At 44.0% G+C, this 26,339-nt stretch overlaps 1 protein-coding gene across 1 annotated transcript in view; it reads right to left on the minus strand.

The window, feature by feature from the left end:
• Positions 1-26,339, minus strand: part of LHFPL7 (LHFPL tetraspan subfamily member 7) — a 73,272-nt gene that overhangs the window by 44,088 nt on the left and 2,845 nt on the right. Inside the window, exon 2 of the mRNA XM_087970678.1 lies at positions 2,665-2,803. Coding sequence (XP_087826804.1) covers positions 2,665-2,803 — 139 coding nt within the window. The remainder of the gene's footprint in view (positions 1-2,664; positions 2,804-26,339) is intronic.

Consider the following 26,339-nt stretch of genomic DNA (forward strand, 5'->3'; position numbering starts at 1 on the left):
CAGACACTTGGCAACTGACTTGTATTTATGACGGATGCGGTGTCCTGGGGTCACGTGATCCCCTTTTGCGACCTTCTGACAAGCGAAGTCAATGAGGGAAGCCAGATTCACTTAACAACCGGGCTACTAATTTAAAAACTGCAGTCATTCACTTAACAACTGTGGGGAGAAGTCTTGTAAAATGGGGCAGAACGCCACTTAACAAATGTCTCCCTTAACAACAGAAATGCTGGGCTGAATTGTGGTCGTAATCCGGGACTACCTGTATTCTGTTGACTGCAGTGATTTGTTGAACGACAGTGAGCAAAATCACCGTCAAATGGGGCCAAACTCATTTAATGACTGCCTTGGGGGCGCAGTCATTAGAGTGCAGCATTGCAAGCAAGACTCTGCCCACAGCCAAGAAGTTCAGTCCTAACCAGCTCAAGATTGTCTCAGCCTTCCATCCCTCCAAGATCAATAAATGAATAGAATAGAATAGAATAGAATAGAATAGAATAGAATAGAATAGAATAGAATAGAATAAAGAATAGAATAGAATAAATAAAATAGAAGAGAAAGAATAGAAGAGAATAGAGAATGGAAGAGAATAAAGAATAGAAGAGAATAGAGAATAGAGAATATAGAATAGAATAGAATAGAATAGAATAGAATAGAATAGAATAGAACAGAATAGAGTTTAGAATAGAATTAAGAATAGAGTTTAGAAACAGAATTCAGAATACAATAGAATGAAATGGAATGGGAATAGAATAGAGATAGAATATAAGTAGAAAGAATAGAATAGCATAGAATAGAATAAAGAATAGAACAGAATAAAGAATAGAAGAGAATAAATAAAATAGAAGATAATAAAGAAGAGAATAGAGAATAGAAGAGAATAAAGAATAGAATAAAGAATAGAATAGAATAAAGAATAGAAGAGAGAATAGAAGAGAATAAAGAAGAGAATAAAGAAGAGAAGAGAATAAAATAAAGAAGAGAATAGAGAAGAGAATAGAGAAGAGAAGAGAAGAGAAGAGAATAAAGAATGGAATAAAGAATAGAATAGAATAAAGAAGAGAAGAGAAGAGAAGAGAAGAGAAGAGAAGAGAAGAGAAGACAACATAGAAGAAAAGAGAAATTGAACAGAATAGAATAGACACATCCACACCCACCAGTGCCCCTGAATAGATCATACATTCTTCTGTACAAAATCATTTATTGAAAACGGAACAGCCCCAGGGAGAAAAATCTATCCATCTATCTACATGATTGTTAGGAGTCCAAGACAATTAGATAGCACGTAATCCATCAAACCAACAATTGAACAGCTCGGGAGTAAAGCAAAAACGAAATGTTGAGCAAATGCTGGTGGACAATTGTTTCTTCAGAATAGTAAAATAACACATTGGGAAGGGACCTTGGAGGTCTTCAAGTCCAACCCCAACCCCCACCCCACTCCGTTCAGGCAGAAAACCCAATTGCATCCACATTTCACCTCCATATTATGTAATAAAGACATATTTCCAAATGGAAGATTCTAAATACTCCCACCTTAAAATATACACACATGCATGTATGCACACACACACACATTAATTTTATTGTCACTTTAAATGTACACAAATAGGCATACATTAAATAATTTTTTGTTGCATGAGACATGTGTTGTGTGTGTGTTTTAAGATGAATGGACTTCAACTCCCAGAATTCCCCATCAAGCATGCTTTAAGATGAATGGATTTCAACTCCCAGAATTCCCCAGCCAGCATGGTTTAAGATGAATGGACTTCAACTCCCAGAATTCCCCATCAAGCATGCTTTAAGATGGACTTCAACTCCCAGAATTCCCCAACCAGCATGCTTTAAGATGAATGGACTTCAACTCCGAGAATTCCCCATCAAGCATGCTTTAAGATGGACTTCAACTCCCAGAATTCCCCAACCAGCATGCTTTAAGATGAATGGACTTCAACTCCAAGAATTCCCCATCAAGCATGCTTTAAGATGGACTTCAACTCCCAGAATTCCCCAACCAGCATGCTTTAAGATGAATGGACTTCAACTCCGAGAATTCCCCATCAAGCATGCTTTAAGATGGACTTCAACTCCCAGAATTCCCCAGCCAGCATGGTTTAAGATGAATGGACTTCAACTCCCAGAATTCCCCAGCCAGCCTGCTTTAAGATGAATGGACTTCAACTCCCAGAATTCCCCATCAAGCATGCTTTAAGATGAATGGACTTCAACTCCCAGAATTCCCCATCAAGCATGCTTTAAGATGAATGGACTTCAACTCCCAGAATTCCCCATCCAGCATGCTTTAAGATGAATGGACTTCAACTCCCAGAATTCTCCAGCCAGCATGCTTTAAGGTGGGTGGACTTCAACTCCCAGAATTCTCCAGCCAGCACAGCATGCTTTAAGATGAATGGACTTCAACTCCCAGAATTCTCCAGCCAGCCTGCTTTAAGATGAATGGACTTCAACTCCCAGAATTCCCCATCCAGCATGGTTTAAGGTGGGTGGACCTTAACTGGCTAAGGGAATTCTGGGAGTTGAAGTCCATCCCTCTTAAAGTGGACACCTTTCAAAAACACCAATCGGGGTTAGTTGCAGTAGAGGAGATCGGGAGATGCCTAGCAAATTCCCTCCATCAAACCAGGATTGTGACCCACTTACCGGCCGCTGTCTGAATGTACCCAGCCAGGGTGCAGAGCCGTCTCTCACACTGTCCGCTGGGTAGGAAAAGGACGATGACCGCTAGCAGGGCGCTGAAAGCCAAAAGGGCACAACCACCCACACACAACACCACACTGGTCTGGAAATAAAAGAGGGAGAGCTTTGGTTAAAGACTGTCCTATGAGCGCAAAACCCCAAAGAGGCCTCATCATTTCCCAGCCCTTCAGATGTTTTACAGATTGTTTTACAGATAATCAGAGTTGGAAGGGACCTTGTGGGTCATCTAGTCCAACCCCCTGCCTAAGCAGGAGACCCTACACCATTTCTGACAGAGGGCAGTCCAATCTCTTCTTGAAAGTCTCAAGTGATGACGCTCCCACAACTTCCGACGGCAACTTCTGTTCCATCAGTTGATTGTCCTCACTGTCAGAAAGTTTTTCCTTATTTCCAGGTTGAATCTCTCTCCTTGGTCAGTTTCCAGACATTATTCCTTGTCTGGCCTTTGGGTGCTTTGGAGAACAGCTTGACCCCCTTCCTCCTCTCTGTGGCAGCCCCTCAAGTATTGGAAGACTGCTATCCTGTCTCTCCTGGTCCTTCTCTTCACTAGACCAGCCAGGCCCAGTTCCTGCAACCGTTCTTCATATGTTTTAGCCTCCAGTCCCCTCATCATCCTGGTTGCTCTTCTCTGTACTTTTTCTAGAGTCTCAACATCTTTTTTATAATGTGGTGACCAAAACTGGATGAAGTACTCTAGGTGTGATCTTACTAAGGCTTTGTAGAGTGGTATTAGTACCTCCCTTGATCTCAATTGTATCCCTCTGTGAATGCAACTTAGGATTGCATTGGCTTTTTTGGCGGCTGCTGCACATATTTAGCTGGTTGTCCACTAAGTCTCCAAGATCCCCCTCCCAGTTCCTGCTATTGAGCCTGGTTTCACCCAGTCTGTATTATGTACTTTGGGTTTTTCTTGCCTAAGTGTAAAACTTTACTTTTCTCTACATTGAATTTCGTTTTGTTAGATACATGTATGTATGATGTATAACAGAAGCTAAAGGTTTAAGCTGACTCTTAGTTTAGCAACCAGTCTTAGCAAAGAAGAGCCAATAAATGATGACTAGAATAGAACAGAACAGAAGATAGGATAATATAGGAATGGAATGGAAGGGAATGGGGTAGAATAGAGTAGAATAGATTTCGAATAGGATAGGATAGAATAGAATACATTTCAAATAGACTAGACTAGAATAGACTAGACTAGAACAGAATAGAAAATAGAGAATAAAGTAGAGAATGGAATGGAATGGAATAGAATAGGGTAGAATAGAGTAGAATAGATTTCGAATAGGATAGAATAGAATAGATTTCAAATAGACTAGACTAGACTAAACTAGACTAGATTAGACTAGAATAGAATAGACTAGACTAGACTAGACTAGACTAGACTAGACTAGAATAGAATAGAATAGAATAGACTAGAATAGAATAGAATAGAAAATAGAAAATAGAAAATAGAAAATAAAGTAGAGAATGGAATGGAATGGAATGGAATAGAATAGAATAGAATAGAATAGAATAGAATAGAATAGATATTGGAATATAGAATAGAATAGAATAGAATAGAATAGAATAGAATAGAATAGAATAGAATAGAATAGAATAGAAGAATACTTTATTGGCCAAGGAAAAGACACACAAGGAATTTGTCTGGTGCATAAGCTCTCAGTGTACATAAGAAAAAATAAAATACATTCTTCAAGAATCATGAGATATAACACTTAGTGATGGTGATAGGATACTAAAAATAAGCCATCAAATCATACTACGGAACTAAATAAAACAATATAAATCGTAGAAATATAAGCAACATGGTTATGACTATGACCAGTGGGAAGAGATAGGTACTAGGTACTAGGAAGGATGAGAATAGTAATACAATCTTAGTAAATAGATTGACAGTGTTGTGGGAATTCGTTGTTTAGCAGAGGGGTGGCCTTGGGGAAAAAAACTGTCCTTGTGTCTACCGTGCTCCCCTGAAAATAAGATCCTGTCTTTTATATATTTTTGCCGCTAAAAAAAGGCACCAGGTCTTATTTTTGGAGGACGTCATCCACTGACCAACCTCACTTGCGTGTGTCGCCCTGGCCTCCTTTTCGCGGTCAGAGGCCTTTAGGAACTTCTTCTTCTGCGGCCGGCAAGGCTTTCCTGAAGGCCTCTGCGGCCGATAACAGAGCTCTGGATCGATCCAGAGCTTTGTTATCAGCTCCAGAGGCCTTCAGGAAAGCCTTGCCGGCCTTGCTGGCTGCAGAAGAAATGGGCCAACAAGTCAGGTGTCATGGTGTGCGAGGCCTGGCTACACCTGTCCAAAGGTAAGTAGTAGGGCAGCTCCCCCATCCCCAGCCTAGCTTAATTTTTACCCGTCTACTCTGGAGTGGGCGGGGTCTTAATTAGGGCTTACTTGGGGGGTAGGGCTTATATTGGGCGCACGTGTAAAAATCAAGCTAGGGCTTACTTTCAGGGTAGGTCGTATTTTCGGGGAAACAGGGTAGTTGTTCCAGTGTGCAGTGCCCCATAGAGTTGTTTTGAGGGTAGAAATTGAGACAACGTATGTCCAGGATGTGAGGGGGTATGTGGATATTTTCACAGTCGTAAAACGGAGCAAAATGCACTTAGCAATTGTGTTGCTTAGTGACAGTCATTTTGGGTCCAAGTGCGGTCGTAAGCCGAGGACTACCTGCATTTGGATATTCAGGATATGATGGGGAGCAGGAAGTTGCACATCCAGGTACATATATGGCCGTTTCCCCCAACGCCGGATAATCTTGCAGGGGGTTTAAGCATTCCTGCGAAATCTATTGTCCACGGTTCAGCCGTCGCTCTCTCTCCCCGGAGTAATTAAGATGCCTTGGCAGGACGATCATCGGAAATGTATTACATGCATGGTGGGATTAAGGATCGAACACGAGCGCCCATTAAAAGCCACCGTTGCAATTGGCTGCCTTGGCTGGCGTCTCGAAACGAGCTGTTGCCAACGCCACCAGCCGCATCCAAATGATTCTTAATTTTAAAAAAAAGAAGAAAAAAAAAAGAACACGCTTCGTCGGAGAGGCTCGGCTACTCATCACGGGAGCCCCGCTGCCAAGGAACGGCAGCTGTGAGGAAGTGCGCACTGTAATGGAGTGCGTTTTTTTTTTTTTAATGGGACATCCGGTGCTGGGCGAAGATGTCGGAAAACAAAGGTCGGGATGGGTCTTCTGGCAAGGCGGCAATAGCCGCAGAAAGGAGGATGTCCGACCTGTTTTGAAAATATCTGCTGTGAACTCTGTGTAGGCAGCAGGAAAGGCACCCGGCCAGCAAATGCTCAGCTGTATCCAGTCACCCTGAATCTACCCCAAAGAGAGGTTACAGGGTTGTAAAAAAGGGAGTGGGTTTTTTTTTCCCCTCTCCAAAGGATCGATTAGGGTTTCATAGGTAAAAATGGGAAGACTGATTCCCAGATTTTGGAAAGGCAAATGGAAGCTGATAAGAGAACACGGCCCTCATTGGGTCAAGAAATGGCCTAAAAAAAAAAATAACTGCGCTGAAAGAGTACCAAGGTCACCACAGTCTTCCTCCTCTCCCTCTCATTCTCCGCTTCCTCTTTCTTTTCCTCCCCTCTTCTACACTCCGCAAATCCCCTCTCTTGTAGCACTGATGATTTTATCTAGTTGGGTCATGAAATGTCTACGAGGAAACAACCAAAATTAGCACCAAGGACACCACAGTTCTCCTCCTCCTTCTCCTCCTCCTCCTCCTTCTCCTCCTCCTCCTCCTTTCCACAAACTCCACTCCCTTCTAGCACTGATGATTTTACCTAGTTGGGTCATGAAATGTCTACAAGAAAACAACCAAAATTAGCACCAAGGACACCACAGTCCTCCTCCTCCTCTTCCTCTTCCTCCTCCTCCTCCTCCTCCTCTCCACAAACTCCACTCCCTTCTAGCACTGATGATTTGACCTAGTTGGGTCATGAAATGTCTACAAGGAAACAACCAAAATTAGCACCAAGGACACCACAGTCCTCCTCCTCCTCCTCCTCCTCTCCACAAACTCCACTCCCTTCTAGCACTGATGAGGTTTCCTAGTTGGGTCATGAAATGTCTACAAGGAAACAACCAAAATTAGCACCAAGGACACCACAGTTCTCCTCCTCCTCCTCCTCCTCCTCTCCACAAACTCCATTCCCTTCTAGCACTGATGAGGTTACCTAGTTGGGTCATGAATTGTCTGCAAAACAGGCTTAGAGAACATTTTAAAGATCCCATAGTTGTTGTCTTCCTCCTCCTCCTCCTCCTCCTCCCTCCCTCCTCCTCCACTCCACATACCCCACTTCCTTCTACCTACGTAGTTGGATAATGAAATGTCTGCAAGAAAACAACCTAGTTCACAGAGCACCAAGGACACCACAGTCCTCCAGCTCCTTTACTCCACAAAACCCCACTTCCTTCCAGCACTGATGAAGTTACCCAGTTGGGTAATGAAACATTGGCAAGAAAACAATCCAGCTCAGAGAGTACCAAGGGAGAGTTTTTCTTTTGTTTTCTGACCATCTGTCAGAAATGGTGTAGGGTCTCCTGCTTGGGAGGGGGGTTGGACTGGATGACCTACAGGGTCCCTTCCAACTCTGATTATCTTTATCTGTATCCTCTTTCTCTAGCCATTATGCAGCTGAGGGCTCAGGTGTCTCTTATCTGACGCTTCCCTTGGCGTCCTCTTTTCGCCTGGTCTCCCAAGATCTTTCTCACATGCTATCACAGTGGAAGAGAGAAAGGAGTATGGGTCTGGGAGTAGCTACAGCCGCCAGTCGTGCGTGGAGATACGAACAAAACAGTTGATGGCATGAGACTTGGGAGCTACTACAGGAAACTTATAAATCTGCATATCAGCTACAGCAACAACAACAAAGTTATCGTTTCACACCTCTTAAAATGGCCAAAACTGAAAAATTAAACTGGCACTCACATACATGGAAGGGCAATTTTAATTAAAAAACAAAAAACAAAAAACTGATCTTGCTAACTTTCTCTTCCTTTACACTTTTTTTCCTTTTTATTGTTGGCAGAAAGTTTTAAAAAAAAAACACTTTCCAAAGAATCCACCGCTGCGTGGTAAATTCTGTACGCTGGGTTTTAAGCGCGACAGATGTTTTCATCTTTCGGATCTTAGAAAAACTATCTGGATGAAGTCGCTCGGCTGAAGCGGAAGAACAGCAAACGAGAGAGCAGAACACAAGCATTGAATGAGGATGGCAAGATGGATATTTCTTGCAAAGAACGGAGTTCTGGCAGATGTGGGGAAACAGATGTGCTTGAGCTAATGGTGCAGGCAGAAAACTAGCTCCTTGAATCATCCTCGGACACCAAATGGCAACTAGCACACTGCTTGACAGGAGCCTGATATAATATTTCTTATTTATTTATTGGTATCCCGCCTTTATTATTTTTACCAATAACTCCAGGCAGCGAACATATCCAACACACCTTTCTCCTCCTATTTCACCACCCAACAACAACCTGTGAGGTGTGTTGAGTTGAGAGAGAGTATTTGGACCAAAGTCACCCGGCTGGCGTTTGTGGCTAAGCTGACACTAGAACTCACAGTCGCCTGATAACTGGCCCGAAGTCACCCAGCCAGCTTTCATGCCTAAGGCGGGACTAAAACTCACAGTCTCCTGGGGATTGGACCAAAGTCACCCAGCTGGATTTCGTGGCTAAGGTGGGACTAGAACTCACCCTCTCCTATACATATATGGATCTTTGGTTATTCGGGTTTTCTCCCGTGGGTTTTCTTTACGCGGGAGAAAACCTGAATAACCAAAGATCCACATACAAATACCCGCAAAAACCTCAGAAAACACACACACACACATATGTATATATGTATATGTGTGTGTGTGTGTGTGTGTGTATGGATCTTTGGTTATTCGGGTTTTCTCCCGCGTAAGATTGGAGGTATCTAGGCAACGTTTCGATGAAGTCTCATTCATCGTCTTCAGGCTTGTGTCTTCAGCTCTGTGCTTCTCAGAGTGATGTGAGCTTGCAGCTGCTTCTTCCTTTTAACTGCTAGTGGGGGTGTGACTTGATTGGGTGGGGGCTTGGCTGTGTTCTGATTGGGTGGGTGTGTTCTCATTGGTTGGGGGTTTGGCTGTGTTCTGATTGGTTGGGGGGTTGGCCGTGTTCTGATTGGCTGGAGGTGTGTTCTGTTCAGGTGGGGGCTTGGTTGTGCTCAGGTTAGTCTTAGTTGCTGGGGGATTTGAGCTGATGAGCTGTGATCTTGCTGTTTGGCTTTGAGTTCGTGGTCGTGCCACATCTTCATGGTGGGGGTCAGTTCGCTTCATGTATGGCTCGGAGGGGTTTAAAGTGGGTAGTGATGCAGCTGCAGTGCGGCTTCTGGTCCGTGGTCGTGTCTCATCTTCTGTGTGGGTGTGAGTCTGCTTTCTACGTGGAAGTGTGGTGGTGGAATCTTGTGTGGCCCTCGTGGGTGTGGGTCTGGTGTCATTCTTCATGTTCTTCACCAGACCCACACCTGAAGATGATGAATGAGACTTCATCGAAACGTTGCCTAGATACTTCCAATCTTACGCGGGAGAAAACCCGAATAACCAAAGATATATATATATATACATATATACATATATACATATATACATATATACATATATACATATATACATATACATATACATATACATATACATATACATATACATATACATATACATATACATATACATATACATATATATATATATATATATATATATATATATATATATATATATATACTGAAAAGTTGGTCTAAAAATTATTTTTGAGGCCATTCCAGCATTCCAGAAATGTTTTTGAGCTGAAAATAGCCTTATTTTCATTTGAAACACCTGCTTTGCATGCAAAACCAGGCCACTGCAAGATCAAAACTCTCTGGGAAAACGGGAAACAAATCTGTTTCAAAGGCGGAACAACTGTTAAAAATTAGCAAAGGTTTGCATTCTGCTTCACGAGCTCCCTCCAGCTTTGGTTTTTCAGTCAATTTAAAAAAAAATAGAGAAAAGAAGGACTGGGGGGAACATGATCGCAGCATTCTAGTATTTGAGGGGCTGCCACAAAGAACAGGGGGGTCAAATTATTCTCCAAAGCACCTGAGGGCAGGACAAGAAACAACTGATAGAAACTAAGCAAGGAATAAAACAACCTGGAATTAAGGAGAAACTTCCTAAGAGTGAGAACAATTAAGCAGTGGAACAGCTTGCTACCAGAAGTTGTGGCTCCATCGCTGGAGGTTTTTAAGAAGAGACTGGGCAGCCACTTGTCTGGAATGGTATAGGGTCTCCTACTTGAGTAGAGGGCTGGACTAGAAGACCTCCAAGCTCCCTTCGTAGTCACGTAGTCAAAACATAGTCATAGTAATCCCGGTTGAATCCCATCCTGTCTTTATTCTATTCTTTATTCTATTCTATTGTATTCTTTATTCTACTCTACTCTATTCTATTCTTTATTCTATTCTATTCTATGCTCTATTCTATTCTATTCTTTATTCTATTCAATTCTTTATTCTATTCTATTCTATTCTTTATTCTATTCTATTCTCTATTCTATTCTATTCTCTATTCTATTCTTTATTCTATTCTATTCCATTCTCTATTCTATTCTATTCTATTCTTTATTCTATTCTATTCTCTATTCTATTCTATTCTATTCTATTCTATTCTTTATTCTATTCTCTATTTTATTCTATTCTCTATTTTATTCTATTCTTTATTCTATTCTATTCTTTATTCTATTCTTTAGTCTATTCTTTAGTCTATTCTATTCTCTATTCTATTCTTTATTCTATTCTATTCTCTATTCTATTCTTTATTCTATTCTATTCTATTCTCTATTCTATTCTTTATTCTATTCTATTCTCTATTCTATTCTATTCTATTCTATTCTATTCTATTCTATTTTATTCTCTATTCTATTCTCTATTCTATTCTATTCTATTCTATTCTATTCTATTCTATTTCTCTACGGTGTTAAGTTTGTAACACCCTTGTTAAGTGAATCTGGCTTCCCCATTGCCCAGGGCGCTGCAACCCTCATAAGTACATGCCAGTTGCCAAGCCTCTGAATTCTGATCACATGACCACGAGGATGCTACAATGGTTATATAAGTATGAAACATGGTCTTAAGTTGCTTTTCTCAAGGCCGTTGCAACTTCAAATGGCCACTAAACAAAGGGTTTTTAAGTCAAGGACTGCCTTGTATGTTGACCAACATTTGCTGGGTTTCATAGCTCCATTTATTGTGTGAACAGGAAAACTGGGGTTGATCCCAGCTAACTATGTTTCCTGAAAATCTCTGATCATGGAAAGACCCAAAGACAGACAAAGGATTTCAAATTATTCGACCTCTTTTAACAATACAGAATCCAACAAACACACCCTGTTTTTTTTTTAAACAGGAAGGCCAACTTTCCAATCACAACTGCTACAGCAAACGTTTAATACCTTGGGGGGGAAATCCTAAAATGGCCTTTCCTTTTTTCTTCTTTTTTTTTAGCCTTTTATTACGGACAGAGGAAGGAAAGGTTTGCAAGGGAAAAAAATGGAAAGGGAGGAGGGAAGATCGGACAGGAAAGGGAAGGGCAGGTCACCCGAAATATTTGAAAGGATGGGTGGAGGATGCACCGGGATGAAAATACAACACAAACAAAACCTTTTCGATACACGGTTTTAAAAAAAAATCCTCAACCCATAAAATGAGAAATTATTTTTAAAAAAAGAGAGAAAGAGAATCAGTCAGGTTTAAAAAAAAAGCACCACAAAAAAAAAAGAGGATTCTAATCTTGGATGTGCAGCTGCCTGAAACAAGCGTTTACGGTCTCTGAACAATGCCTTCAGAAAATTAAAGTGCCTTGCTGGGTTTGGTTTTCGAAGCTGTGCAAACCCAGTTAATTTATGGCTTAGTTAAAGCCTGGCTTTTTATTATTAGATTAGAAATTTTTTACTGCCTTTATTTCTTTGTGAGTAACTGAAGGTGGAGAACATAATACTCCTTCCTCCTCCTGTTCTCCTCACAACAACTACCCTGTGAGGTGGGTTGGGCTGAGAGAAAGGGACCGGCCCAGTTGGCTTTTGTGCCTAAGGTGGGACTAGAACTCACCATCTCCTGGTGATTGGCCCAAAGTCACCCAGCCAGCTTTCATGCAAAGGTGGGACTAGAACTCACCGTCTCCTGGTGATTGGCCCAAAGTCACCCAGCCAGCTTTCATGCAAAGGTGGGACTAGAACTCACAGCCTCCTGGTGATTGGCCCAAAGTCACCCAATCATCTTTCATGCAAAGATGGAATTAGAACTCACAGCCTCCTGGTGATTGGCCCAGTCACCCAATCATCTTTCATGCAAAGGTGGGACTAGAACTCACCCTCTCCTGGTGATTGGTCCAAGGTCACCCAACCATCTTTCATGCAAAGGTGAGACTAGAACTCACAGCCTCCTGGTGATTGGCCCAGTCACCCAACCATCTTTCATGCAAAGGTGGGACTAAAACTCACCGTCTCCTGGTGATTGGCCCAAAGTCACCCAACCATCTTTCATGCAAAGGTGGGACTAGAACTCACCATCTCCTGGTGATTGGCCCAAAATCACCCAACCATCTTTCATGCCTAAGGTGGGACTAGAACTCACCAGCTCCTGGTGATTGGCCCAAAATCACCCAACCAGCTTTCATGCCTAAGGTGGGACTAGAACTCACCCTCTCCTGGTGATTGGCCCAAAGTCACCCAACCATCTTTCATGCAAAGGTGGGACTAGAACTCACCGTCTCCTGGTGATTGGCCCAAAGTCACCCAGCCGGCTTTCATGCCTAAGGTGGGACTAGAACTCACCGTCTCCTGGTGATTGGTCCAAAGTCACCCAATCATCTTTCATGCAAAGGTGGGACTAGAACTCACCCTCTCCTGGTGATTGGCCCAAAGTCACCCAATCATCTTTCATGCCAAAGGTGGGACTAGAATTCACCCTCTCCTGGTGATTGGCCCAAAGTCACCCAGCCAGCTTTCAAGTGCAAAGAAGAGCCACTAAGATGATTAAAGGCCTGGAGACTAAAACATGAAGAAAAGGAATTTCTTGTTGCAGGAATTGGGTCTGGCCAGCCTGGAGAAAAGAAGGACTAGGGGAGACATGATAGCAGCCTTCCAATATCTCAGGGGCTGCTCCAAAGAAGAGGAAAGGGTCAACTTATTTTCCAAAGCACCTGAGGGCAGGACAGGAAGCAACGGATGGAAACTAACCAAGGAGAGAAGCAACCAGGAATTAAGGAGAAACTTCCAAACAGTGAGGACAATTAACCAGTGGAACAGCTTGCCACTAGAAGTTGTGGGTGCTTCATCACTGGAGGCTTTTAAGAGATTGGACAGTTCCAACACTGGAGGTTTTTAAAAAGAGACTGGACAGTCAAATTGTATAGGATCTCCTGCTTGAGCAGGAGGCTGGAGTAGATGACCTTCAGGACCCCTTCCAGCTCTGTTTTATACTAAGTATTCTAAGACTACTGCGTGTACCTATATATGTCCATACAGAGTTACACAGTGGTAGGGAACTATGGCCCTTTTATGACTTGTGGACTTCAACTCCCAGAATTCTTGAGCCAGCCCTGCTTGCTAAAGGGTTGGGTTTTTTAAAAAAACAAGAAAGAAAACTTGGTGGACTCAGGAATTCTGGGAGTTGAAGTCCACAAGTCTTAAAGGGCCAGGGTTCCCCACCTTTGATGTCGACCAAAGGAATTAAACTCATTTTTTACAGAAGCATTACGTATGTCCCTTCTGGAATTCAAAACGAAGTTTTGTGTGTGCCTGAATTTCAAGTTCTTTCTTTTTTCTTTTTAACCCACCAAGTTTTAAGTTAACATAATGACTGCTGTTCACGCTACCCGAAAGAGTAATAAAGCCCTTGATATCCCTTGTCACCGAGTGGGATTTATTAAGCCACATAAAGGCAAATTTATGGGCTTGAGTCAAGAGGTTTGTTTGGGGATCAACAATTAATCACCCCCAGGAGAAGGCGGTGGGGTGGGGTGGGGAAGCAGAGAATGAAGATTTTATAGCTCTAAGCAGCCATTCAGTGGCAGGGAAATCAGTCAAAACCCAGATTCTATGCCCATGATCGAAAGTGATCAATTGCCACCAAGCAACTGAAATCCGATAGTCCCCGACTCAGCTTAGCAAACATTTGAAGTTACCAGGGCCCTGAGAAAAGGAACTTATGACTGGTCCTTGCACTTGTAGAGAAAAGTAAAGTCCTACACTTAGGCAAGAAAAACCAAAAGGAAACATATAGACTGGATGAAACCAGGCTCAATAGCAGGAACTGGGAGGGGGATCTTGGAGTCTTAGTGGACAACCAGCTAAATAGGAGCCAATGTTGTGCAGCCGCCGCCAAAAAAGCCAATGCAATCCTAAATTGCATTAACAAAGGGATACAATCGGGATCAAATGAGGTTACTAATATCACTCTATAAAGCCTTAGTAAGGCCACACCTAGAGTACTGCATCCACCACATTATTGGTGGATTGGAGCATTATTGGTCACCACATTATAAAAAAGGATGTTGAGACTCTAGAAAAAGTACAGAGAAGAGCAACCAGGATGATGAGGGGGCTGGAGGCTCAAACATGATGAACGGTTGCAGGAACTGGGCATAGCTAGGAAGAGAAGGACCAGGGGAGACATGATAGCGGTCTTCCAATATTTGAGGGGCTGCCACATGGAGGAAGGGGTCAAGCTATTCTCCAAAGCACCCGAAGGCCAGAGAAGGAGTAATGGATGGAAACTGAACAAGGAGAGATTCAACTTGGATTCAGCTTAGATGGGGGGTTTGGACTAGATGACCTACATCGTGGTGACCAAAACTGGATGCAGTATTGTTATTATACTATTTCTTCTCCACGGGACTGCTTTGCCACTTGCAAATATTCACACGTCTCAGAAGGGCATTCTGCAAAATAATGAAAGAGCGAGAGGCCGTCCAACATGTTCACCTCCAAGTATTAACCTCTCCTTTCTTTTCTTTTTTTTTTTTAAAAAAGAAAGAACAAAACAATTAACTGCAGAGGCCAGAAGTCAAGCCTGCCAATTAATCTGCTGAAATGGTTCCCAAGAACACAGAAGCTGCTTTGCAAGCAGTCGAGGAAGATGATCAATTTGTCCCCTTGCCAACTACCCGCACGAGCCTTGAGTTGATTGTTTATTGAATAAACCACCATTGCCCGTCTTTGTCCAGGATGCTTAACCGTAAACTCTGATTTATAGATCCCGGGGTTTGACTGAGCTACGAGCGAAGGGAAAGTCAACTCAACCACATTCCCATGCAAAGCACAGATCATCCTCCACTTACGACTGTCAACTCATAAAATATTTCTCTGGTCTTTTTAGAGTTGCCAAGAGAAAGGGAGGGGGGAGCAGTGAGGCAGCTTGCAAACCGAAACTGCATTCCATAAATGTTTTCAAAGATAGTAACGAGGTGACTGAAGTTTCTGCCTCGCAAATATCTAACTGGAGAGCATGATTGATGACTCTGGGCTATGGAGGTGTCCCACTGGAGAATATGAATTAGGATACACCCAGGGGGTGTGGGGTGGGGGGAAACCAGGGTCAAGAGTGACAATGAATGATGTGTCTCAGAGTTGGCTATACCCAGGCAGTGCTGGCATGTTAACTCCCAATAAATACTTTTGAAGTTTTGGAAGTTTGGCTCAAGACTCATGGTTTAAATGGGGGTCACTGCCGGAATCCTGACAATGGCTACAATTGAGCCCCAAATTTATGCCGCTAAGTGAGACATTTGTTAAATGAGCTGTGGGACATTGCCAAAAGCAACAAGTCACAAAAGTAGGTAAAGTCCCTTTAATTCCTCCAACTTGGCCTCCAATGTCCAGTTATCTTTGGCTGGAGAAAAAAAAAACTCTCCCAAGAACAGTTTTTAAAGGGAAGAAATTCAGTCCGAACCCAAAGTACATCTAAATTATAAATAAAAACCAACACAAACCACGCTGCAACAATTAACGAGACAGGGCAGGATAAGGAATGGCAGACTTCCAAAAGATAATGAAACATAATGAATGACAGACTAGAGATATTTCCACGCTTTGTTTCCAGCATTGGCCCATATGCATGTCCGTCCTTTTAACCAATTCTCACAGCTGCAGCCCATGAAGAGGATCAAGGCCCTTTCCTCCCCCGTAGACCATGCCATTCACATCTCTCCCTTATCTTCTCCTCCCTGCGTGCCCTAGGATGAAGAGGGGAGTCTTCCTCTGAATGCCCAGCCGGCTTGTGCCCTTCCTGAGTTTCCTCCACAACCTCTGGAGCCACACTTCCACTCCCTGTCGGCTGTTCCTCCTCTCCCTCAGAGTCTGACTCCAACTGGGGCATGACACCTTGTTGATTATTGCAGTTTTTAGGAGGGTCATGGCCTGTTTCCAATTTTGGGCGAAAGAGATTCTGGCGGCCGTTATAATATGGAGCATTAAATATTGGTGTGTGTTTTTTATTCATATTAGACTCTAACATGCCTAACAAGAAGATTTCTGGTTTAAGTTTAATTCTCTGTTTCGTTAGTTCCCCTAACCATGATTTAATTTTACGCCAGTATCTCCGTGCATGGGGGCACGTCCACCACATGTGGAAATACGTTCCCTGCTTATGGTTACACCTCCAACATTTAGCTATATTTGGGAACGTTTTAGCTACTCTCACCGGAGGGAGGGAAGCACCTACAATTTCTAGTGGCAAGCTGTTCCACCGGTTAATTGTCCTCCCTGTTAGGAAATTTCTCCTTAATTCCTGGTTGCTTCTCTCCTGGATTCGTTTCCATCCATTGTTTCTTGTCCTGCCCTCTGGTGCTTTGCAAAAGAAGCTGACCCACTTTCTTCTTTGGGGCAAGCCCCTCCAGTAACTGGAATACTTAACAAATGCCAATATTTAGCAACAGAAATATTGGACTCCATTGTGATAGTAAGTCGAGGGCTGCCTTTAGAGTTAGGGTCACCGGCTTGTGGTGGTGGTGGGGTTGATGTGGGATGGTGACAATTCTTGAAGGGACCAGACTGGGGGATGTTGGTCCAACCTATCAATCTTCTGCAGATGTTGGAGGACAAAGGGGAAAGCCAAAACAGACGGCAGGTTCTATTCTGCCTGTTACAAACCTGTTATTTCCCGAACACAAAAGGAAAGGACAGCTGAGAAACAAGACAAAAGCAGCCACGAAATTAGCACATCAATGGGGCGACCCCTGGACCTCCATCAAGGCGAGCCAAAAAAAAAGGGGCTTAATGAAATGTTAATTAGACAGCACCCTGAATGCCAGCAAGTTGGCTGACTGCCCAATTACAGGCACAAAACACACGCGCATCGCCCAGCCTGGCTCTTTTTTTTCTACCCAGTGTTGCTTGTGCTGCAAAGGGGAGAGAGACCCACCTCCCCTCGGAAATGCCAGGTCTGGGGGTCCCCATCAGGGGCCATAGACCTCTGGGCCTTGGTTTGGCCACCTGACCGATCTCCAGCAGGGATGTCCAGCAGCCGCATCGAAGAACGAATGTGCTGGATTGAGGCAGCCAACCGTAGCCCCGGAGCGGTGGGCACATGGATTCTTAGAACAGGCCAGCAGGATCGATGAATCGATCGATCGGAATAGAGCTGGAAGGGGAATCCTGGAGATCTTCTAGTCCAACCCCCTGCTGAAGGAGGACGACCCTGGACTGTTTCTGACCAAGGGCTCTCCAATCTCTTCTTAAAAACCTCCAGGGATGGGAGTGCCCACAATTTCTGGAGAAAAAATCTCCACGGTTTGCCGAAAGGAAAGGAAGGGAAGGGAAGAGGAAAGGGAGGAAAATGAAGGGAAGGGAAGGGAAAGCAAAGGGAAGGGAGGGAAGGGAAGAGGGAGGGGAGGGAAATAAAGGGAAGGGAAGGGAAGGGAAGGGAAAGCAAAGGGAAGGGAGGGAAGGGAAGGGAAGAGGGAGGGAAGGGAAATGAAGGGAAGGATAGGAAAGGGAAGGGAAGGAAGGGAAGGGAAGAGGGAGGGGAGGGAAATAAAGGGAAGGGAAAGGAAAGGAAAGGAAGGGAATGGAGGGAAGGAAAGAAAGGGAAGGAAAGAAAGGGAAGGGAAGGAAAGGAAAGGAAAGGAAAGGAAAGGAAAGGAAAGGAAAGGGAGGGAAGGGAAGGGAAGAAAGGGAAGGGAAGGGAAAGGAAATGAAGGGAAGGGAAGGGAAGGGGGGAGGGAGGGAGGGAAGGGAAGGGAAAGGAAAGGAAAGGAAAGGAAAGAAAAAGAAAGGAGAAAGGAAAGGGGAAAGGAAAGGAAAGGAGAAAGGGAAGGGAAGGAAGGAAAGGAAAGGAGGAAAGGGAGGAAGGAAGGGAAGAAAGGGAAGGGAAGGGAAAGGAAAGGAAAGGAAAGGAAAGGAAAGGGAGGGAGGGAAGGAAAGAAAGAAAGGGAAGGAAAGAAAGGGAAGGGAAGGGAAGGGAAGGAAAGGAAAGGAAAGGAAAGGGGGAAGGGAAGGAAGAAAGGGAAGGGAAGGGAAAGGAAAGGAAAGGAAAGGAAAGGAAAGGAAAGGAAAGGAAAGGAAAGGAAAGGAAAGGAAAGGAAAGGAAAGGGGGGAAGGGAAGGGAAAGGAAAGGAAGGGAAGGGAAGGGAGGGGATGGGAGTGGAGTGGAGGGGAGGGAAGGGAAGGGAAGGGAAGGGAAGGGAAGGGAAGAGAAGAGAAAGGAAAGGAAAGGAAAGGAAAGAAAAAGAAAAGAAAAGAAAAGAAAAGAAAAGAAAAGAAAAGAAAGGAGAGAAAGGAAAGGAGAAAGGAAAGGAAAGGAGAAAGGAAAGGAAAGGAAAGGAAAGGAAAGGAAAGGAAAGGAAAGGAAAGGAAAGGAAAGGAAAGGAAAGGAAAGGAAAGGAAAGGGAGGGAAGGGAAGGGAAGGGAAAGGAAAGGAAGGGAAGGGAGGGAAGGAAAGAAAGGGAAGGGAAGGGAAGGAGGGAAGGAAAGAAAGGGAAGGAAAGAAAGGGAAGGGAAGGGAAGAAAGGGAAGGGAAGGGAAGGGAAAGGAAAGGAAGGAAGGGAAGGGAAGGAGGATGGGAGTGGAGTGGAGGGGAGGGAAGGGAAGGGAAGGGAAGGGAAAGGAAAGGCAAGAAAAGAAAGAAAAGGAAAAAAAAGAAAGGAGAAAGGTAAGGAGAAAGGAAAGGAAAGGAGAAAGGGAAGGGAAGGGAAGGAAAGGAAAGGAAAGGAAAGGGAGGGAGGGAAGGGAAAGGCAATAGGGATTGTCATGCCTGTACATGTGTATGTGTACAGTCTATACAGATAGTCCTCGACTTATGACCACCACTGAGTCCAAAATTTCTGTTGTTAAGTGAGACATTTGTTAAGTGAGTTCTGCGCCATTTTACCCCCTTCCTTGCCGCAGTTGCTAGGTGAAGCTCTGCAGTTGGTAAGTTAGTAACCTTGTTGTTAAGTGAATCCGGCTTCCCCATTGCTTGCCCGAAGGTGGCAAAAGGGGATCCCATGACCCAGGGACGCTGCAAGTGAGCAATCATAAATGTGAATCAGTTGCCAAGCGTTTGAATTCTGATCACATGACCATAGGGATGCTGGAAAGGTCGTAACTTTGAAAAAAAAATGGTCATAAGTTCTCAGAGTTCCCAGTCAGCATTGGGGTCAGCTGTTCTAAAATTGCTTTTTATTTCAGACCAAACAGCTAGACTGCATAGAGAGGCTCTGCGTTCCCTGTCCATGGTACTGAATGGACGGCCCGGCTGTTAAGTCCCGGGGAGCTATCCAAGGTCCTGAATCAATCAATCAGACTAGAGCTGGGAGCTTGGAGGTCTTCTAGTCCAACCCCCTGCTCAAGCAGTAGACCCTTATCATTCCAGACAAGTGGCTGACCAGTCTCCTCTTAAACACTTCCAGTGATGGAGCCGCACCTTCTGGTGGCAAGCCGTTCCGCTGCTTAATTGTTCTCACTCTTCGGAAGTTTCTCCTTAATTCCAGTTTTTTTTTCCTCCTTGTTTAGTTCCCATCAATTGGTTTTTTTGTCCTGCCTTCAGATGCTTTGGAGAATAACTGGACTCCCTCTTCTTTGGGGCAGTCCCTCAAATATTGGAATACCGCTATCATGTCATCCCTAGTCCTTCTTTTCTCTAGACTAGACTGGTTGCACTCTAGTTGAGTTCTCAACTACTTAACCGAGAGTTTCTCAAACTTGGCAATTGGAAGACCTGCAGACTTCAACTCCCAGAATTCCCCAGTCATGCTGCTGGCTGGGGAATTCTGGGAGTTGACGTTTGCACGTCTCCCAGTTGTACAGTTTGAGAAACTCTGCCTTAACCTCTAAACTCTTTTTTGCTGTTCAGTCGCTAAATTATGTCCAATTGTTTGTGATCCTGTTAGGAATAACATGGTTACCTAACTTAGTTTGGGTAAAATAATATATATAGACTATGATTGTGTGTATCACTTTAACTGTAAAACATGTATTTTGGGTGCGGTTGTAAAATCACCATAAGAGGGAGCAAGAGAGCTCATTGTTTGCTGGCTTTTACTGGATTGCTGACAATGATGGATTGATGGTGATAACTGCGTGTTTTTCCCTGCTATTGCTGAACGAAGAAAAGAGGTTTGATTTTCTTCATATCTCTACTGCAAAAAGAGATATTACTGGACTGATTATTTGTAAGTTTACTGACCTCTTTTCGACACTGGACTTTGCTAATGAATAATCCCCGGACGGACTGAACTAAGTGTATGATATATGGACTGTTTGACTATGCTATAACTCTTACTGGAATAAAAACTATTTAACTGGCACAGTGTATCTGATTTACTGAGTGTAAGCTACAACAACGTTTATCTCACATATCTGCCTACCTGACTGACTGCTGTTGCACATTCTGCTAGGGTGTATATCCCTAACAGATCCCATGGACCATCTCATGCCAAGCTCCCCTGTCCTCCATCGTCTTCCAGAGTTTGCCCAAACTCATGTTCATTGTTGTAATGATTCTATCTAACTATCTCGTTCTCTGATGTTCCCTTCTCCTTTTGCCTTCCATCTTTCCCAACGTTGGGGTTTTCTCCAGTGAGCCTTCTCTTCTCATTTGTGGGCCAAAGTATTTGAGCTTCATCTCCAACATCTGTCCTTCCAAAAGATAGTCAGGGTTGATTTGATGTAGGGTTGACTGATCTACAGCCCAAGGAACTCTCAAGCGTTTTCTCCAACACCCCAATTCGAAAGCATCAATTCTTTGATGCTCAGCCTTCCTTATGATCCAACTCTGAAGCTACTGGAAAAACCATAGGTCTGTGTTCTGTCTCCCCTTCCCTTTCCCCCAAAAGGTAAGCGATTATACACACACACACACACACACACACACAGACAGGCAAGCTGGCTTGAACTTCGCAGAGCAAATCCTCTGTAACTGATAACATTCTTGGCATCCCACTACGTCCTGCCTGCCAAGTCTGAGCTGGCAGCAATTGTAAATCAAAGTCTTACTCACACAGAGGGAAATGGGTCTTTTACTTCACAAAGCACAAGGCAGTCCACAAAACAATCGTTCTTCCAACGTAGTCACAAATAAAGTCTAAAGTAAGTTAAACTTTGTCCCGCACAAAGTTTAAGGAGAAAGCACGCCCACTTTTATCCCCTGTGGGGTGTGGCTCAGTGACTCAGCTCACCCTCTGACCCTCCCACACCTCCTATGTTGCTGCTCATGTTTCTTCCTACGACGTTGCTTGGGGTCAAGCCAAGATTCCTCCTCTTCACTCCCTGTCAGGGGCTGCTCCGACATGCCTTCCTCCTGATTCATCTCAGGCTGTTCCTCTCGGTTGTCTGATGGAACCTGAGGCATTACCAGAGAGGAAGGTCCTGGGGAGGAAGGCATTGCCAGTTCCTCCCCCTCATCTTCCAGGTCCTCTTCCTCTGACAGCATAGGCTTGGGAGTCGGGGCCACAACAGGTATGACTATATGGACCTTTGACAGCGAGGTGATGTCTCTGCTTTTTAATACGCTGCACAGGTTTGTCATAACTTTCCTCCCAAGGGCCAAGCGTCTTAATTTTAAGGCTGCCGTCGCCATCTGCAGAGATCTTAGAGATCAAGAAATATTTTTTTTAAAAAAACTTTAGCCCTAAAGTCTTCACAATTGTCAGATCCGTGTATCTGCCATTCTTTGATGGAAGAAAAGTGGGGTGTGTGGATTTGATACATTTCATTCTTTTCCACTCCATGTATCCTAAATATCCTTACACATTTCTTACACTGGCTTTGTATAACCTTTTATATGATTTATAACCGTTGCCTGGCACCCCAGATGCCTGGAAAAAATCTCACCTCTTTGAGGGATGTAAGGAGAAAAGGGGCCAGATTGCAGCACCAGAAGATCACTCCTGGGAACCTTTCCTTATCTGTGCTTTCTCAGAGACATGGGATAATAACATGTTCACACCTGTGGATTGGTGGAATCCACATCGGACTGCAGGGGAGGGGCTTCTAATTCTCTTTATCTGAGTGGCATGACCTGAAGGACCCCAGATCCTGCTTTGAATTTTGACCTACTTTACCCCTCTTTCCTTTTGAAACACAAAATTTTTCAAGAGTTCATTCTTATATTTTGAAGAGGGGGGGAGAGGCTGGTCCTTATGCAATTCCTCTTTGCGCATAACCATGCCCAAGTCAGTATATGGCTCACCACGGGTTTCCACAATCGATGACATCATTTCCAATTACAAAGCAGCCAGCACCAGATTTACCAAATGAAATGTATTTGTTGAATCTGGCCACGGAGATGAGCTATTTTCCTTCGTTTAGGAAATCACTTAGGCCAGGGAACAATTTGGGCAAGACACAGAGTGCCGAGATGCTTCAGAGAGATTATTATGATGTTTAATATTTGAAGGCCAACCTTGGATGAATCCCTGCGCCGTGCTTTAAATTTCAAAGGAAATGGAGCATACAAGGAAGCACCCCACCAGCACGATTGCCAAGTGGGCAGCTTCCTTTTTATTGCCTTAATTGGCATGTATAATTCCTGTATCAAAAATGGGAAAGTTGCACGTTAAGCTTTAGATAAACCCAACAGCAAGATAACTGTACAGGCGGCACGCGGAGCCCTTGGTGCGGGCATGCGTGCCCTAGCCAAACTTACCTGCAGCGCGCGCGCTTCCCAGGTGATTTTTCAGCCCACTTGAGACCTTTTTCGGTCTCCCAGGGGCTTAAGGGAAGCCTCTGCAGCCTTCGGAGACCGAAAAACAGGCCCGTTTCGTCACTTCCGGGAAAAAGCCCTCAAACGAAAAAGGCGTCAAATGGGCCCAAAATCAGCTGGGAGGGGCGTGCATGCGCAGTGCAGGTAAGGGGGCGGTGGGGAGGGCGGGCACATTGCCTTCTGGGTAATTTTTGACACAGGAGCCCAAAAAGGTTAGCCACCGCTGCCCTATACCGTTTCAAATGGTTATCAAGCGGAATAGATAGCACCACCACTAGATGGACTCGCAACTGGCTGGCAAACGGTACTCAACGAGTAGTCCTTAATGGGTCTAAGTCTACATGGAGGGAAATAAGCAGTGGGGTGCCACAGGGTTCAGTCTTAGGCCCAGGACTCTTCAATATCTTCATGAACGACTTAGATGAGGGAATAGGAGGGGAACTTGCCAAATTTGCAGATGATACTAAGCTAACAGGAATAGCTAACGCCCAGGAAGATAGGCTCAAGATCCAGAGGGATCTTGACAGACTCGAACCCTGGGCTGTATCTAACAAAATGAAATTCAATGTAGAGAAAAGTAAAGCCCTACACTTAGGCAAGAAAACCCAAACCACAGATATAGACTGGGTGAAACCAGGTTCAATAGCAGGAACTGGGAGGGGGATCTTGGAGTCTTAGTGGAGAACTAGCTAAATTTGTGCAGCAGCAGCCAAAGAAGCCAATGCAATCCTAAATTGCATTAACAGAGGGATACAATTGAGATCAAGGCAGGTACTAATACCACTCTATAAAGCCTTAGTAAGGCCACACCTAGAGTACTGCATCCAGTTTTGTTCACCACACTATAAAAAAGATGTTGAGACTCTAGAAAAAGGACAGAGAAGAGCAACCAGGATGATTAGGGCACTGGAGGCTAAAACATATGATGGATGATTGCAGGAACTGGACCTGGCTGGTCTAGAGAAGAGAAGGACCAGGGGAGACAGGACAGCAGTTTTCCAATATTTGAGGGGCTGCCACAGGGAGAAGGGGGTCAAGCTATTTTCTAAAACTCCTGTAGGCTAGACAAGGAATAATGGATGGAAACTGAACAGGGAGAGATTTAACCTGGAAATAAGGAGAAACTTTCTGACAGGGAGAACAATCAACCGATGGAACAGAAGTTGCCTTCGGAAGTTGTGGGAGCGCCATCACTTGAGACTTTCAAGAAGAGATTGGACTGCCATTTGTCAGAAATGCTGTAAGGTCTCCCTCTTGGGCAGGGAGTTGGACTAGATGACCTACAAGGTCCCTTCCAACTCTGATTATCTGTTATCTGTTAAAAGCCTCCAGTGATAGAGCGCTCGCAACTTCTGGTGGCAAGCTGTTCCACTGGCTAATTGTTCTAAATATCTGGAAATTTATCCTTAGTCCTAGGCTGATTCTCTCCTTGATTCAACGTATAGGTTCAACTTATAATTCACAGTGATGAACCTCCTCTTACAAATTGAGCCATCCCACCACCTGTTCCCATCAATGAGGATGTCAGGCTATCCTTTTCTCTTTGGAGATATTGGAACAGCTGTGAGAGGCAAACCTTTGGAGAGACATAAAGGAGCTTCACCAGAATGGTTACACGGCCTCCTAATAAATCTTTGATTTATGAAATGTATAGAGACCGTACCAATCTATCATGGCTGGGAGGAACAGGCTACATAAACAAAAGAACTAAGAAAGGGTTGTTAACTCCACGATTTCCTGAATGCTCTACATGAGGCTTTCTTTGAACAGAGACTGGTGGTTACAAAGAGTGCAACACACACACCCCGCCATTCATTTGCAGACTTCAGGAAGCCTTCCAGCGGTTCCAAGAAAGCTCCATACCCATTTGCACTACTCAGCTGACCCTGAGGACACAAATAAACCCCCAAGTGGCCTCAACGCCCCTCTAAAAGGATGCAAATGACCAGCTGTCTGAAAAGGTGTATAATTCCTTCCCTTCCCCACCATTCAGTCGGAACTGAAGAAGCTCCTTGGACGAGAAGTGTTAGGAATAACAAGGTTACCTAACGTAGTTTGGGTAAAATAATATATATAAACTATGACAGTAAGTTTAAGTGTGTGTCACTTTAAACTGCAAAGCATGTAATTTTGGGTGCGGTTGTAAAACCGCCATAAGAGGGAGCAAGAGAACCTGCTGGATTGCTGACTATGCTGGATTGATGGTTTGCTAACTGCGTGTTCCCTGCTGCTGAGTTTTTGAACGTCGAAGGAAGAAAGGAGGTTTGAACTCTTTATATCTCTACTGCGAGGAGATATATTACTGGACTGATATTTGTAAGTTTACTAACCTCTTTTTCGACACTGGACTTTGCAACTGAATAATCCCCGAACGGACTGAACTAGTGAATGATATATGGACTGTTTGACTATGCTAAAACTCTTACTGGAATAAACTATTTAACTAGCACAATGTATCTGTTTTACTGAGTGTAAGCTACAAAAACGTTTATCTCACATATTTGCCTGCCTGCCTGACTGCCGTGCACATTCTGCTAGGGTGTATCCCTAACAAGAAGCGAAACGTCTTGAAGGAAAAACCAAGAAAGTCCAGTTGCCTCTATAAAAAAAGCACCTTTGGGACTCCAAGTGGCCTCAACGACCCTATAAAAAAGGATGCAAATGACCAGCTGTCTGCAAAGACTATCAATCCTTCCATTCCCAACCATCCATTCAGAACCAAAGAAGCTTCTTGGAAAACGTCTGGAAAGAAGGTCTTGGGGCTGACACCCTGAAGAAGTTCATTAATTTTCATGTTTCCATTCTTAATGATAAATCTGTTCTTATTGTTTCATAGTCTGTTTTACAGATATATTCTTAAGCCACCCAGAGGCGCCCAAGAGTGAGATGGACAGCCTACCAATTTAATAATAGAGATAGCTTGGTTCAGGAGTTAAGGCAACAGATTAGAAACCAGGGGACTGTGAGTTGTAGTACTGCCTTAAGCACGAAAGCAGGCTGGGTGAAAGCTGGGCAATCACCAGGAGACGGTGAGTTCTAGTCCCATCTTGAGCACAAAAGCAGGCTGGGTGACCTTGGGGCAACCACCAGGAGACTGGGAGTTCTACTCCTGCCTTAAGTCAGAAAGCTGGCTTTGGGCCAATCACCAGGAGACTGGGAGTTCTAGTCCTGGCTTAGTCATGAAAGCAGCTGGGTTACTTTGGGCCAGTCCTGCTGTCTCAGTGCAACCCACCTTGCAAGTTAGTTGTTGTGGGGAAAATACCATGGGGGAGGGAAGTTATTTGTAAAAATAATTATGGCAGGCAGGCAGGCAGGCAGGAAGGAAGGAAAGAAAATCATAGATAAGGAAGGAAGGAAATCAAAGGAAGGGGAAAGGGAAGAGAAAGGAAGAAAGGAAGAAAAAGAGAGAGAAAGAGAGAGGG

The sequence above is a fragment of the Notechis scutatus genome, chromosome 1 (genome assembly GCF_049901735.1).
Source record: "Notechis scutatus isolate UNSWTSFEM ecotype Mainland chromosome 1, rNotScu1.2, whole genome shotgun sequence".
Lineage (NCBI taxonomy): Eukaryota > Metazoa > Chordata > Lepidosauria > Squamata > Elapidae > Notechis > Notechis scutatus.